Source organism: Corvus brachyrhynchos, unplaced genomic scaffold (genome assembly GCF_000691975.1).
Source record: "Corvus brachyrhynchos isolate BGI_N302 unplaced genomic scaffold, ASM69197v1 scaffold246, whole genome shotgun sequence".
Classification (NCBI taxonomy): domain Eukaryota; kingdom Metazoa; phylum Chordata; class Aves; order Passeriformes; family Corvidae; genus Corvus; species Corvus brachyrhynchos.
In genome coordinates, this window is record NW_008238447.1 from 1631667 (window position 1) to 1646569 (window position 14903).

The 14903-nt window shown below is 39.4% G+C and overlaps 1 protein-coding gene across 8 annotated transcripts in view; it reads left to right on the forward strand.

The window, feature by feature from the left end:
• SLCO1A2 (solute carrier organic anion transporter family member 1A2) overlaps positions 1–7380 on the forward strand; it is a 44994-nt gene extending 37614 nt beyond the window's left edge. For all 8 annotated transcript variants that reach the window (XM_017736721.1, XM_017736719.1, XM_017736720.1 and 5 more), the window contains 7 exons: positions 822–986; positions 1961–2156; positions 2986–3151; positions 3728–3912; positions 4466–4530; positions 5655–5772; positions 6641–7380. In XM_017736721.1, coding sequence (XP_017592210.1) covers positions 822–986; positions 1961–2156; positions 2986–3151; positions 3728–3912; positions 4466–4530; positions 5655–5772; positions 6641–6800 — 1055 coding nt within the window. In that variant the 3' untranslated portion in view covers positions 6801–7380. The remainder of the gene's footprint in view (positions 1–821; positions 987–1960; positions 2157–2985; positions 3152–3727; positions 3913–4465; positions 4531–5654; positions 5773–6640) is intronic.
• The last annotated feature ends 7523 nt before the right edge of the window (positions 7381–14903 follow it).

Genomic DNA, 14903 nt, shown 5'->3' on the forward strand with positions numbered 1-14903 from the left:
TGTAAATAATGCAGCCTATTTATAGTGTTTCTAACTGACTAATTTTTGCAAGATTTGCATACAGATCTTCTTCTAATGAGGTACTTGCTTACCTCTGAAAGATATACACCCATCCTAAGTGGTGCCCACTTTCAGTGAGGCCCAGTCATTGTTTTGTAGATGCTTATATTTATCTGCAGAGTTTCTTGACAATAGCTCAGCACATTAATTAACAGAGAACACTAGACAAAGGGGAATTGTGGGGCTTTTTTTATGGTTCAAATCCTGACTTAATGGGCATTAAGCAGAGAAAAGACCTCTGTAAATTAGTTTCTCAGGTGCTTCCTTGGCTGAAGGTTGGATGATACAGGTTTTGAGAGGATGGTCACAGCTCTCTTCAGGCCTCTTCTTCCCCAGCAGCAAAACCCAAAATCAGTGTTCAGGTCTCTGGGGGCAGAGACCTTGTCACAGATCTATAGTACATCTGCACCCCTTTGTGCCAAATGCCGGGTGCAGGACAGGGGTTTTGATGAATGCTCTGAGGCATGAGATGAGAGAAAAGGGAGGAAAGATGGGGCAGTAGCTGCTGCTGCTGTGATTTATTATTTTTTTATAAGCACAGATTTTTTAAGTGTGAGGGTATCTTTGGGTAGAGGAGAAACGTTAGGGTACCCTGGGCTAAGCAAGTAATCTTTGGCCTGTGGTGTCTGGCAAAGCACAAGATTTAGCCTGATCCCATTCAGGACCAATTCTGTTCCCCTCTTTCCCCCACAGCCACGCTGAGCAATGGGTCATTCTTTTCATAAAGCATCACACTAACTCATGGCATTATGTCATTCCAGATTTCATCCCCTTCCTCAAGGCTCTGTTTCACAACCCCGTGTATATGTTATTTATATGCATAACTGTGTTACAGTTCAGTGCCTTCGATGGCATGATATCCTTCATGCCCAAATATCTGGAACAGCAGTTTGGAAAATCTGCATCAGATGCCATCTTTTTAATTGGTATGTTTGAATTTTTCTTTGCTCTGTTCTATCAATTAGTGATGTCTCTATTCAAATTATCTATATTTTTACATATATACCTATGTTCATGTGTATTTACATGTACATACTAAGGTTAAATGCTTCTACATGCGAGGGATATCACGCTACAAAGCACTTTTAAATGCTGTAGGGTACACATTAATTTATAATATTTATGTAATAATTTATTGTCCTATAGAAAGGTAGAAAGGCATGACTCCAGGATAGGAGCATGTAGGACTGGGTCCTGATTCAACACTTGAGCTAGAATAGAATCTCAATGCATTTTCTGCTAAACATCTAATTTTTTGTGCAGAATTTTATAATCTAATTCGCATCTTTTGAATTGGCTCAGAAAATTCAGCTGATATGAAACTAAGCCATGTGATATTTGTGTAAAAACACTTCCAACATGTCTTTCAGTCAAAATTTGTTTCATTAAAGTATCAATCAGCAAAGAATGCGAGAGCACATTGAGTAATCTCATCTCAAAACTGAAAAGTCTGTTCCTCCTTTCTGTGATGCTCAGGGTGCATTAAGATGTACCTTAAGATGTGCACTAGATTATCTTTCTGTTGAATTTCTCAGTCAGCTGGAGAGGCTGGACTGAAACCATATAATTTTTTTCTTGGTTTTTTTTTTGAGTTGGACCTAGAGTTCAACTCTAGATTGCAATTTTCCAATTAATAATTTCAGTCCTACCCTGTAGCTCACTCCCCAAGCAGTTCTCACCTGCTGTTGACTTTGGCAGAGGTTTTGGGTGTGAAAGGAAATTAGCAGGGACCCATTTCTGACTGTAGTTAAATTATTCAGTCACAGGCACTCTTTGATTCTTTGCCAAACACAACCTTCTCTAACAGCAGCTGCAGTAGCTACTTCTTTATCTACCTTATAGTAGAGCAGCTTTGATGGTCTCCTTTATTTTAACATGGAAGTTTCACTTGTTTAAATAGGTGTTTACAACTTACCAGTTCTATGCGTTGGGTATTTTTCCGGAGGCTTATTCATGAAGAAATTCAAGATAAATATCTATCAGGCTGCGAACATAGCGTTTTGGGTATCTTTACTGGAATACCTTCTCTACTTTGCTGCCTATTGGACTGTCTGTGACACCTCACCAGTTGCTGGTCTAACAGTTTCCTATCAAGGGTATGTTCTTTGAGACTCAAGAGGACTTCAGTCTTAAGACACCAGGATGATATTTCTGGTCAAGAATCTGCCAGGGCCTCCATTTTATTTTCCTATTCTAAATTCTCAAGACTTTTTGCTTGCATGAGGCAGTAGGTCTGTTTTCTGTTATCTCTGTTTCAAACAATAAAAGTGCATTAAAATGGATATCCATGTAAAGACAATTGCATGTCCATATTAATTCTTTTACGAATACAATTAGTAAAATCATGTAACTGCAGGTGAAAATAAAAATTGTTGGTCAAACCAGGCATACATGAGTGCAATTTCAGAATAAGAGAGGAAAAGATCCCCTTCTTAATCTTACACCGGTTTACTCAAATTTCATTACTGTCAAGTTATCAGAGGATATTTTATCTGCAGTTTCTTGATTTGAAGCCTGCCGTTAATCACCGGGAATCATAGAAGGGTTTGGGCTGGAAGGTACCTTAAAGATCTTCTGTTTCCAACCTCCCTGTCATGGGCAGGGACACCTTCCATTAGACCAGGTTGGGTTGTGTGTCTGTAAAATGGACATGGAGGTGTAGATGCAACTCTTATGGACAATCAAGGACATACATGCCATAGATGAGAAAAATGCTGTAGGGTACACATTAATTTATAATATAAATGTAATATAATACGATTTATTGTCCTATAGAAAGGTAGAAAGGCATGACTTCAGGATAGGAGCATGTAGGACTGGGTCCTGATTCGACACTTGAGCTAGAATAGAATCTCAAGCATTGCAGAAGGTTACTGTGGCTATTTCATTATTGAAATATTTATTCATCTTCTAAATGTGTTTCAGAATAGAACAAGTTTCATATGCTGAAAATACTCTACTGGCTGGATGCAACATGGATTGTGATTGCCCACTTAAAATATGGGACCCTGTTTGTGGGAACAATGGAATCACTTATGTGTCACCTTGTCTTGCTGGGTGTAAATCCTCAAGAGGAACTGGAAGAAGTGTGGTAAAGCATACATTTTATTGTACCGTAGCTATGAACTATAGTAGGTGATAAATAATTATACCAATATAGGGTGGGGAATATCCATGCACATTTGATTGAATATATAAGGTGAGAGATTTGAACAAATTCATTGAGTAGCACCAGAAATTTCAAAATGAATATGAAAAATAGTTTAAATTAAAAAATATAATGAAGAAGAGTGCTTCTCTACTAAGAATTAAAGGAATCTTAAATGCTTAACATGGAGTGAGAAATTATTCTGAAGGTATTGCCAGTTGGGAACCTGAGTGCCCAAGAACATTTCAGCCAAAATGATAGTCTATAGCATGGACTTAATAATCTCTTTTACCCTGTAGATTTAAACAAGTAACCAGGTATTTCAGAGCTTCTATCCCCACGTACAGGGGATGGCTGGACCTGGGCCTGGCAGTCTGGGAGAGAGGCCACAGTGCAGTGCTGCTCATGAGTGACGATCTCAAGTGCAGGAGACAGTGAGCTGGGTGCCAGCAGAGTGTGGGTTTGCCACTCAGTGTGTGAGTTTGGACAATCTGTGTGATTAAAACACTCTTATGACAGGTATTTGAAAACTGCACCTGTGTCGCAGCCTCAGGGTTTTCATCTCAAAACATCTCTGCAACTCTGGGCCAGTGTGATGGACATGAAAACTGTGACAAGATGCTCCATTATTTTTTAATATTGACATTAGTCTGCAGCTTCATTTTTTCCTTAGCAGCCATGCCTGGATACATGGTCTTAATAAGGTACAGTAAAATTTCCTTGCCTTAAGAAATCTACTGGACTTTTTATTTTGAGGTTTTAATTCTCCAGGGAATTAAAAGTTGCTTAGTTTGCTTATGGAAGGAGGAAGAGGAGAGAGATCTTATGTCATTTCTGTGCTGCTAAGCTTTAGTGTCATGTCAGCTTTATAATCTGATGTTGCTTCTGGCTATCAGCTTTATCCTGAATTAATGCAGGAACACTGAGTCAGGGCACTGGGACATTGAGTGGTGTGTGATACCCATGTGTTTATCAATCACAGGAACGTGATGTTGATTAAGGCACAGCTACCTGGCACTTTGTGTTGGCCTTGGTACAAGTGGAGGGTGCCTTGACAGAAGCTTTTCCTTTTGTGATTTGGCAGTTCTAGATAAGGAACTTTTCAGCAATCGCCTAATGAACGTAACTCTTTCAACGACTGCCCTTACTAGAATGGTTTGGGCTTAATGTGATGAAGAACTTGATTTAAAAAAAGGGTTAAATAGCTCTTATTAATGTCACCTCTACTAATAAGTGTAAAATGCAATTATCATACAGGTCTCTAAAGCCTGAAGAGAAATCATTTGGAGTGGGTATCCATGGACTGGCTTCAAGAGTATTTGGTAAGAAAATATCTAACACACTTCAGAAGAGCAGCTAGAGCTGACCTAGAGTTAGAGAAGGGTCACATCAGGGCTATGGGCATGGCACAGGAGTCATTGCTTCTATGGAGTGCCTTTGATTGGGAAGAATTTAGGATTTTTTTACAGATCTCAGCAGCATGGCAAAGTAGAACAGCTTGCAGTTTGCATTTTTTTTATACTGGGTAATAGGCTGGTACCTTGGTATGACCCCAGTCAGAATCTAAGCACTATGCATCCACTTACTCTCCTCCCACATGGAATAGGGAGGAGAGTTGGAAAAATGGTAGAACACGCAGGTTAAGAGAAGAACAGTTTAGTAATGGAAAGAAAGAAAAATAAAATAATAATAGGAAAAATAGAGGAATAAAACAAAAGAAAAAAAAGTGACGCAGAATAAAATTGTGTGTGATCTGTTGACCAATACCCATCCCATCCCCAAGCAGCAGTCGGTCCCTCCTTGCCACTTCTGTCCAGTCTGTATACTAAGCACGACATTCCAGATTATGGAATATCCCTTTGGCCAGTTTGGGTCAGCTGTCCTGGCTGTTCCCCCCCATGGTTTCCTGCGCAGCTCCTCACTAACAAAACATGAGACACAAAAAACTCCTTGATGCAAGCACTCCTGAGCAGCAACTAGAACATCACTGTGTTATTAGCATTATTCTCCTATTAAATCCAAAACACAGCACTGCACCCGCTGCTTAGAAGAAAATTAACTGTATTCCAGCAGAAACCAGGACATGGGACTACATCTGCTGCTTGTTGGAATGCCATGTGGCATTCCTTCATTCTTGCTTATTGTTTATGTTTATTGAAGGCAGCATTGCCTCTCAGTGATTAGAGAAAATGTTGAGTTCTGAATAGGAAACACTGTCCATACTGTAGCATGTGGATATTGTTTAACAGGCCACAGGGAAGAAAATCTTTGGTTGAGGGTAGGTGGATGAGGAAGAAGAGAGAGCATAAGATACATAGAGAATGTGGCTCATGCTGCAAGAGGACAGTACAGATGAAGTAGCTGACAAACAGCATAGGCTCTGTAGTGTAGCTGATAACCAGAAGAAAACTGCTATTCACAGAAATGTTGCTAATATCCTTTTTAGCTGGAATTCCATCTCCCATTTATTTTGGAGCTTTGATAGATACCACTTGCTTGAAGTGGGGTACTATGACTTGTGGCGGAGAAGGAGCATGTAGGATGTATGATATTGTCACATACAGGTATATTTTCTACTTTATTTTAATTTCTCCTTCTTACTCTATTATTGCACACATAGAGATGTAATTTTATGCACTTTATGTCTTCCTAGTAGACAAACTGCTCCTGTGTTAGAGACGTGACATAATTTTCTTTGGCATTGGCTTTATTTGTCAAGTGCCACCTTTGACACAGACATTGGAAAAACCTTCGAACAGCAATGTGCTGGTGCCATAATATTCAATAATAACCTTTCATGAGAACAAGCCTTAAAAACACTGAATTATGATAAAGCTACTGAAAAGCAGCACGCTTACGTGGGAAAAAGTTTTAATGGGTGACTGCAAATTCTTTGAACAGAAAATGGTTGAAAGAGTACTTGAATTTAAAAAGAGAAGAAGTTTCTAGAGAAGATACAGTAACTCAAGTTGGAAATCGGCCCAGAATACCTCACCTCATGTTTTTATAGTCCTTCAAGGATTGTTGTGGGATTTTTAAAGAAAAATCTAGTTGAACTTGTGGCCTCATACTAATTCCTTTTAATAATGTGTTGAGGTTGATTTGGAAGAATATTCCTATGAATATCTAGAAATTTTAACCAGGTAGTCTGAGCCCTTTCAGGACTCTCTCTTTTCCCTATGGATAAAGCCATAAGAGTACCAGGTGCCTGACTTCACTGGCTAAATTGTTTGCCTGAAACTGGGAGATGTAAAAGGCCATTTCGCTGACTGACATATTCTCTGTTCTCCCATTCTCATCCTCTGTGAGATCCAAAAGGATCAGGGCACAAGCTTTAGACTGGCTTGTAATTTTCACAAAACAGTGTTTGCTGAATAGTTTTGTACTTTTTTACAAATGCATATATTTAATGAAACTCATGATTTATTTCAGGTGGCTCTATCTTGGCCTGCCAGCAGTGTTACGTGGAGTGTCCTACATCCCAAGTACACTAATTCTCCTCCTTTTAAAGAAGAAACTGAAATCTGAAAAGCCAATCTTATTGAATGCACCAATAGAAATGCAGGATAAAGAACAAGAAGCAGTGAAATAGCATTTCACAGAAGGACATGTTGGGGAAAAAACATTGCACTGTAAATATTGGATATATCCTTGTGAAGAATTTTGTACTTTAACTAACGAACACTTGGACAGAGATTAATAGAATTACACGTAGTTTTATCCTAATTATATTATAAAAGTATCAGTTTGTAAACACAAGGCATGGGAAAAAATGTGTTTGGTGCAAAAGAAAAAGGACTAGAAATAAGAAAACTTATGAAATGCCAGGTTTGAGTTCTCTGAGCAAAGGGCTATGAAGCAGAAACATATGCATTCAGACCTGGTTCACTGAAAATAGAGAGAGTTTTGTGTTTGACTCCAGGTGATGCCAGATTTCATCTCGGAATTCTCCCACGGTTTCTGTCAGAGTCTCTCTCATTGACTGTAGACAGGATTTGTGGCTTCTTCAGGCCCCATTTTCCATATTATTTAATGATATTATTCGTCCTTTCAGGCAGGGATTATTTGTTATTCTGCATAGTACAGGTGGTCAAAATACTGGAAACCTGGTTTATGACATGTCTGGGTGTTTTGGCAATAATAATAAATTTAAAAATTACATTTTTAAAAAATGCCGTGTTATGGTGATGTTTCAAGATTTGCGTAGAGCATTGACAAGGAAAGGTCATCAGGATTCGTTACTTCCGTTACCTGCTGCCCTGGGATGTCTTAAATATTTAAGGAAGAAACCCTAAATGTCTCAGGTAAAAAAAAAGTAAAGGAAACCCTGCTGATAAAAGTCATACAAGGTGTCTCTGTGGTTTAGTGCATCCATGTTTAGCATCTGATTTGGCACTGCCTCTTATTTGGCCCCAGTGCAAAGAACCCTTAGGTCTGTCTGCCAGTGTCCATGCAATGACTTCCTGAGGCTTTTTATTACAGGTCCTGGTTATTATTCCCTACTGGATAAGGCATGGAGGGAGTTTGTGGAATGACCACAGACCAATGCTCCAGCACCTGCAAATATTTCCTACTTATTTATTCTATATGGCACAGACCTGCTCCCATTCAAACCACCTGGGGCCTTCTGCAGCCACCAAAAAAAGGGAAGGGTATTTTGCCACAGTAGTTCATTAGTTCAGTTACAATCTCTTTGCTTCAAGGTGTCTTATTGATACCATATGTGTGTGTGCTTGGAATTGCTTCCTGTCCTTGTGGAATCAGTGAGAAAAGATCCATTTCCTCCCACAGAGCAGGAAATCAGCTTCAGAATTTGGAGTTTCTTCAAATAAAAGTGATCCTTAAAACTAATTCTTTTGAAAAGATGTCATAGTCCCTGTCTCCCTGAACAGGTATAAGATGGGGAAGGGGAATGGAAGAAAGATAAACATGATGCAGTCAGGAACAGAGCAGAACAGATAATTCAGCTCCCTATTTAACCACAGATCTCCCAGAAGCTTTGCGGACATCTGAAGCTGATTTTGAGCATTGCTCTTGCTAGCATGGGGTACTCACTGAAAGCCATCATTCTTCCTTGTGGTTATATTCTTCCAAAGCTGGAGTTAAAAATCCTTTACAGACATTTAGTCACAGCTTGGTGCCAAGGTAACCTGGGAAACATGAAAAGTTACAGAGCACCAGAATTTCACAGCTGTGGGAAACAAAAGGACTTTGTTAAGTAGGCAAATCTGTGCCACATAAATAGAGCACTGCCAAAGGGTCAGACCTAGTTAACTCACTGTGTTTTGAAGTGGAAGGAAGCAGATAGGAACGTTTCCAAGTTTTAAAATTAGCATTTCAGAAGGAACATTTCCCAGGCTTGAATTTAGCAAAAAAACAGCAGGAACATTTCCAAGTCTTGAATTTAGCATTTCAGTAGATATATTAATGTTGTGTTTAATTGCTCTGGTTCATCTGCCTGAGAGCGTAGCAGTGAAAAAGGCCAGGTTCCCCAGGGGCTCTGCTGCCCAGACTGTGCATCCAGGTAGGCAGTGCTGGATGGGTGATGCCTCCTTAGAGAAGCTTCTGGGCAGAAACCTGTGGTGGGAACATTGCACCTCCAGAGCAAAACCAGGAAACAGAGAGTGCAGGTTGTGCCAAGGTGATCCTCATGAATCCGGTATGATATGCCATGCCTGGTACAACAGACACTCCTAGGATTGGGTTGTGAGGTCAGAAAATTACTCTTAAAGCTAGTCCTTCAAATGTAAAGCCAAGCTTTAGACTGGCTTCCTTCAAGTTTTAACATGCTGACTGTGATTCAGCAAAACTGTTTAAACACATGCTTTAAAGTGATTGGCCTTATTGATGTTTATTGTTTAAATAAGTGCTGTTGGATATTTTGAGACTGAACCCCAAACAGACACAGTTGTGACCCCCATTTGAACAGAGGTGGGTTACAGAAGGTACTCAGAGGGCATTCATTGTGCTTGAATGTTTGGTCTGGACCTGGTCTGATGTTTCAAGCACCAAGACCTGTGTCAGCACTGTGGGTAGCACAAGTCACAAATGGGAATAATGGCAGTAGAAGTAACAGTGCTCTAAAGTTTATTAAGCAACAACATACGAATATCTGGGTTGATGAAGTCCAATATGAAATTATAAAAATGAGTGTCAGGTTTCTGAGTGCCTGAGAGCCCAGCAGACAGCCAACACAGTACAACCAACTACATCTTTGTCACTAAAGTTTCAACCCAGGAAAGAGCACTCAAGAGCTGAATTTTGATCCTTGAGCCTACCAAGTGGAAGGCTGGGTGTTGATGCCTGGATACGGATGCTCTCAAACACTGAGAAACAAAAACTTGAAGTTTTTCAGGCAATGTGATGATCTTGGAGGTATTTAAAAGGCAATGTTACACAAACTGTGCACACAAGTGTTTATCTAGCATTTTAACATGTATTCATCTAGCATTTTGTACTCAAGGTCTTTTGTAATGACCCTTGATGTTCCATTGGGGTGTTTTTAGACTGTGATCAGCTGTTGAGCCATCATTTTCAAAGAAAGAACAAGTCTTCAGTCTCACTGAAAAATGTCAGTGCTTTGTAAAATGCACATCTCTGTGCATGAGCAGGCTATGTGTTTTAAAATTTGTTTTCATTATTTTTATTTTGTCTGTATTTTAATTTCATCAGCTATTTAATTGCCAAGTCTCTCATTATTTTAGTCTAACCTGTATCCTAAAAAATACTGTGTCTGGTATAACCTTCATTGCAGCCCTGCTGCTTCCAACTTTTAAGAATTGAAACCTTTACAATTAAACATTTCTGGATATGCATATTGCCCAAGCTATGATCATGATTGTTTTTTTTCTTGACAGGAAATTACTCATTTGGGAGGAAACTATGTTACCTGGCAAGCTGATTTTAATTAGTGGACAGAAGGGAGGTGTGATGACCAAAGCTGCATCCTTACACTATAATTTGGTTGAGGTCAAGTCTGATTGTGATATGATGCTGGCTTTGTGTTTGTGATACAAACATATATTAACACGTGTAGTCTGTGAACACATGAGCATTACAATTTTGGGCAAGTATTACTGGCAGCTTAAGTTTACTTTCTTTTTCTGTAGTTTCATCTACGGTGAACAGTGGGCTGTTTTTCTAATCTTTCTATCTCAAGTGGAGTTTAGCAGCTGACTCTTCCCTACAGACTCTTCTCATCAAAGCAAATCATGGTACCAGCAGCTAATTCAGCCTGTGGCTGTGGAGAGGAACACCCTGAGAATAGCTGGGATGGGATTTGGCATGCAAAGAAGCCAGATCACTTTTTAGTTTATGTAAGTCTGGTCACATGATACAAACTGGGTATATCCAGCAACAAGTTCTGGGCTACTGCTGTTTTTTTTTTTTTTCACACAGAATTGTTGTTAGTCTTTTCCTTTCTTAACAAGGCATAAAGTGTTCCCAGTAACGATGGTTGGGATTTTGAACTTCCTTTGTTTAGGACTTTCTCTGAGAATGTAGAAAATTGCTTGGTAATTGCCCCTCTCTTGCTTTGTCCAGGGAATCAAGGACATACATTTCTTAAATCACAGCAGACTAAATCACAGGATAAAACAGAGGATCCCTTTGGAAGGTGAAATCTTAGGTGTTGCAATGCCTGACTTCCCTTCTAGAAGAGACCATTTGGTAGCTCCAGGCCAGAAGTGTGCCTATTAATTTCCAGCAGAGGTGCTCAGGGGATACAAGCACACTGTGCTCAGGGCTTTTGCTCATGTGTGTGACCAAGGTTGGCAACTTGCTGGATCCTTACAGCCTGGGCAGAGCAAGAGGAAGGCCCTTACATGGAGGGCAGAAAGCCCCATTACAGGTGGGAAATGGTGGTTTAAAAGAAATAGTTCATTCCAGAGGTTTTGCTTTCTAAAAGGCCTTGGCCCCCTGCATTGGTCAAAAGGCTGCCTGGCTTTGTGAGGTTATCATTTAAATGGTTCCAAAACCAGCTTTGGAAAAAACAAACTTCTCATTTGAGGTTAATGAGACACAGAGAGGGCCAGTTCATGCTGTACCTTTGCTGTTACTATTGTTTCAAAGCAGATGGCCAGAGTGCAGGCAGCTGCATGCTGGCTGGTACACCATGGTTTTTCCTTCTTCGCAAGAAAACTTTCTGATATAAAGACAGAATCATATATAAAACGAGCTTAAGTTTCTGCAGAAATTTTCAGAATTTAGAAAAAATTGCCAAGAGGGCACAAGACTCGTGGGGTTTGTTTGTTTGCTTGTTTTGTTTTGTTTTGCTTTGCTTTTGGTGGTGGTGGTGATGTAGCTTTCTACCTCACATTGTAGCTCTGAATGTTCTTCCTGGGGAGTCTGTATAATAGGATAGCAGGATTTGCAATGTTGCTGCTGCTACTTTGACAGTTCTACTTCCATGACTGGGATTTTGCAGGAACATTCCTTTCAGATGTGTTTATATATATATATATATATATATGTATATATATTTGTGTCTGCGTGTGTGTGTGTGTATATATCTATATATGCACGCAGACCCAAACAGACTTGTTTCAGACAGAGACAGCCTTTTTATGCTGTCCTTCAATTTTCCAGCATTACAATTTAACAGATGGAGTCTAATAAAGGACTTCCCTTTTCATTTTCATTCCTTTCCTGTAGAAGCCTGGCATCTGAAATCCTGTCTTGGGTGCTAGAGAAGTTATTTCTAAGTTCAAATATAGGAAAGACAAAACTATTCATTGTTTCCAGTTCCTCTGTTAATTTATCATGCTATGTTTTCAGGTCAGAAAGGCCTGAGCAGCAGAGGCTGGGTTCAGCTATAAGCTGTCCTCACAGAGACCTTGAGATCCAGTATAATATTTTCCTTTGTTAATTAGACAAGTCTATGTAGAGAAGAGAAGAGCCGGTATTTCTCCAAATCTTACTTCTGTATGAACATCAGGAACTTGATACTATACACACACTGAGTCAGACAGTGGTATTGTTAAGAAAAAGAATTACAACTTCAGTAAATACCTGGGGACATGAAGGGTGGTAAGTGTGGGAGAGCTGTTTTCCTTTGGTACTGCAGGCTGATAAATAGCAAAGAAACCCGTATTACACAGAAGCCCTTCTGGTTCTGAGGGTGATCTATTGCAGTCATTCAGTGTAGGTGGTGTAATTGGTACCAACCTCACTTCTCTGCTGTGTGAATTTTTCACAGTGTGTGTAATACCAAGGAGAGAGGAGCCTATACAGGGCTGCAGTTCAGTCCTCCAGGTGCAGAGATCACTGATAGGGAATTACTCTGAAATTCAAAGGCCTGAGTGCCCTAAATGACAGCTGAGCTCTCAATGCTAATTTGCATTTTTAAAATCACAAACTCACAATAACAGTTTTAAATAAAGAGACAGGAAGAGAGAGTACCAAGATTCAGGTTAGTCTGAATATACCTTTAGTTTAAAAAAATTAAATAGGTAGGAGAAGAGGTACCAAGAGGTACCAAGAGAGGTACCATTTAGCTTGTGTTTGCATGGAAAGGGATCCAGATAACTCCCTGGTGCGCAGTGAAGAAAAACTGCTTCCCCAGAGTTTTGGGCTGGCAGATAATTCTCTGGGATAAAAGGTGTTGCCTGTGGTCACTGGAAAGGGAGGGCAATAAGCAGAGGGTGCTGTGGCTGACATCCCTGGCACTGACACGACAGCAGGAGAGAAAACATCTGGTGCATCTGCTTCGGGTATAACAATTGCACTGCAAGCTGCAAATGGGAGCTCTGGGGCTGTCAAAGGGGATTTAAACTCCTGTCCCTTTATAGTGCTCATGCTGGAGAATGCAGGCAGGGATGGTAAGGAACAGAGGGCAACAATTTAGTGTCCCAGGCCTCTAATTCTTGTACTGACCAAGTTGGGTTAACACTTTTGACTTTATAAATCGGGTACAGTAAATAAATTACATTCCTTACCATCAGTAAAGTATTATTTCTTGGCACATATTTATTGATGTTTGCCAAGTCAAATTTTAAAATATAGGTGGCATGACTTCTATTACTTCTCTGGAGATTGTTTTATACTCTGTTAATTTTGTTCTCTTGGAACCTTTCCCAGTGTGTCACAAGTACCCTGTAATGTTAATTTTTTATTTTAATATAGAGTTTCCCATCCAATTTAACTTTATTTTTTTTCTCTTTGATATTTTTACATTCTTCAGGTATTTACAAGTGTCAATCTCCCTAAAGTAAGGCTGTAAATTCTCTGTGTGTACTAGGTACATTATGATTTGTCTCAAGAATGCATGAAATTTGTGTCATGCTCCATATCCTATTGCTCTGAAAACTGCTTCTTGGTGGCCTTTTGTTTTGCTTCCTTGAAAAATGGCTTATTGTATATTGCTTTAACATTTTGATACTGGGTGAATTTTTTACCTTTGAGATTTTTCAATAATTTGGGACATTAACAAAACAAAAAGCAAAGAACTATTTTTTGGAAATTGGATTGTCATTGGTCCTATGTAGCTGAGTGTCAGAAACTTGTCTCAGGGACTCCTGTTTTTGCTTTACAGAACTTCTGTTACAAAGAAACATGGGTGAAAAAGAACCATGCTGCTTCCTGGAGTGGAATACCAAAACAGTGATTAGAGCTCTAGCTGTATCAGTGATACCTATGACTTTTCTTCCAGATCATAGAGGGTGATATCTTTACATTCCTCAGTAGAAGAAAGAAATTCCCGTGGGATGTTTGCCTAAGTTTATGCTGCACAACAATGTTAATGATAGTTCACAATATGTTTGCTTTAGTTAGTTCTCATGTAAAAACCCAGCTTGCTCAAAACCAATTACTGAAACTAATGCTTAAAAAATTCTTAAGTAATGTTAAAACTATTCTAATGAATGGTTTTATTGAAAAACAAAACTCTACGTAAAATATTTTTTCAAAAACTGACTGTAAGAAAAGCAGCCTTCTTTGGAACTGCAAAGGGAAGTACAGATCTGAGATAATTTAGGAAATATTTTCCTTGAAGCTTCCCACATCCCTCTCTTTTTAAGCGAAAGTACAAAGTTTTAAGTTTTCTTTAATGACTTTTGAAACACCCTTTAGTAGAAAAACAGCTCTAGGTTTCATAAGTAATAATAGTCTTGCATATAAAAGTACTTTAAGATTTCTTCATATTTTAAAAAAGTGAAGGTAAGTTTATAATATCCAAATATACAAACAAATTTGTATTGAGATGTTCCTTCTACATTTTCCACCAAGGATAAAATGAATACTTTTTAAGAATTATTTAATAAGTTGTTATTATCGTACTTTTGAATACAAGAGCTGGCTAGCCCTTAAACAACCACTACTTTGATAAGCCATAGCTGTGTAGGCCCATCATAATGCTCACAAGAGTTTTTCCTATGACTTTGGTCAAATTTACTGGAATCCAGGGGATTTGCACTCTTCTCGCGGCAGGGAATTTCTCCTGTTACCACCCACGGGGAGATAAGATTGAAAGTGTACTCCTTGCACAGATATGCTACTGGAAGTGCCCAGAGTTAGCTATTTACAAGTGGAGGGCTTCTCTCCACTGCTGCTCTGCTCATGAAGGCACTAGCACACTTTGTGAGCCAGCTCCCTGCTCCTTTTACCCCAGCTCAGGCACCTTCTGCGTTCTCACAGGGCTGGCACAGGCAATGGGCAGGTCCCACTCTGAGCTGGAGGTTAGAGAGGCCATCAGAGATCT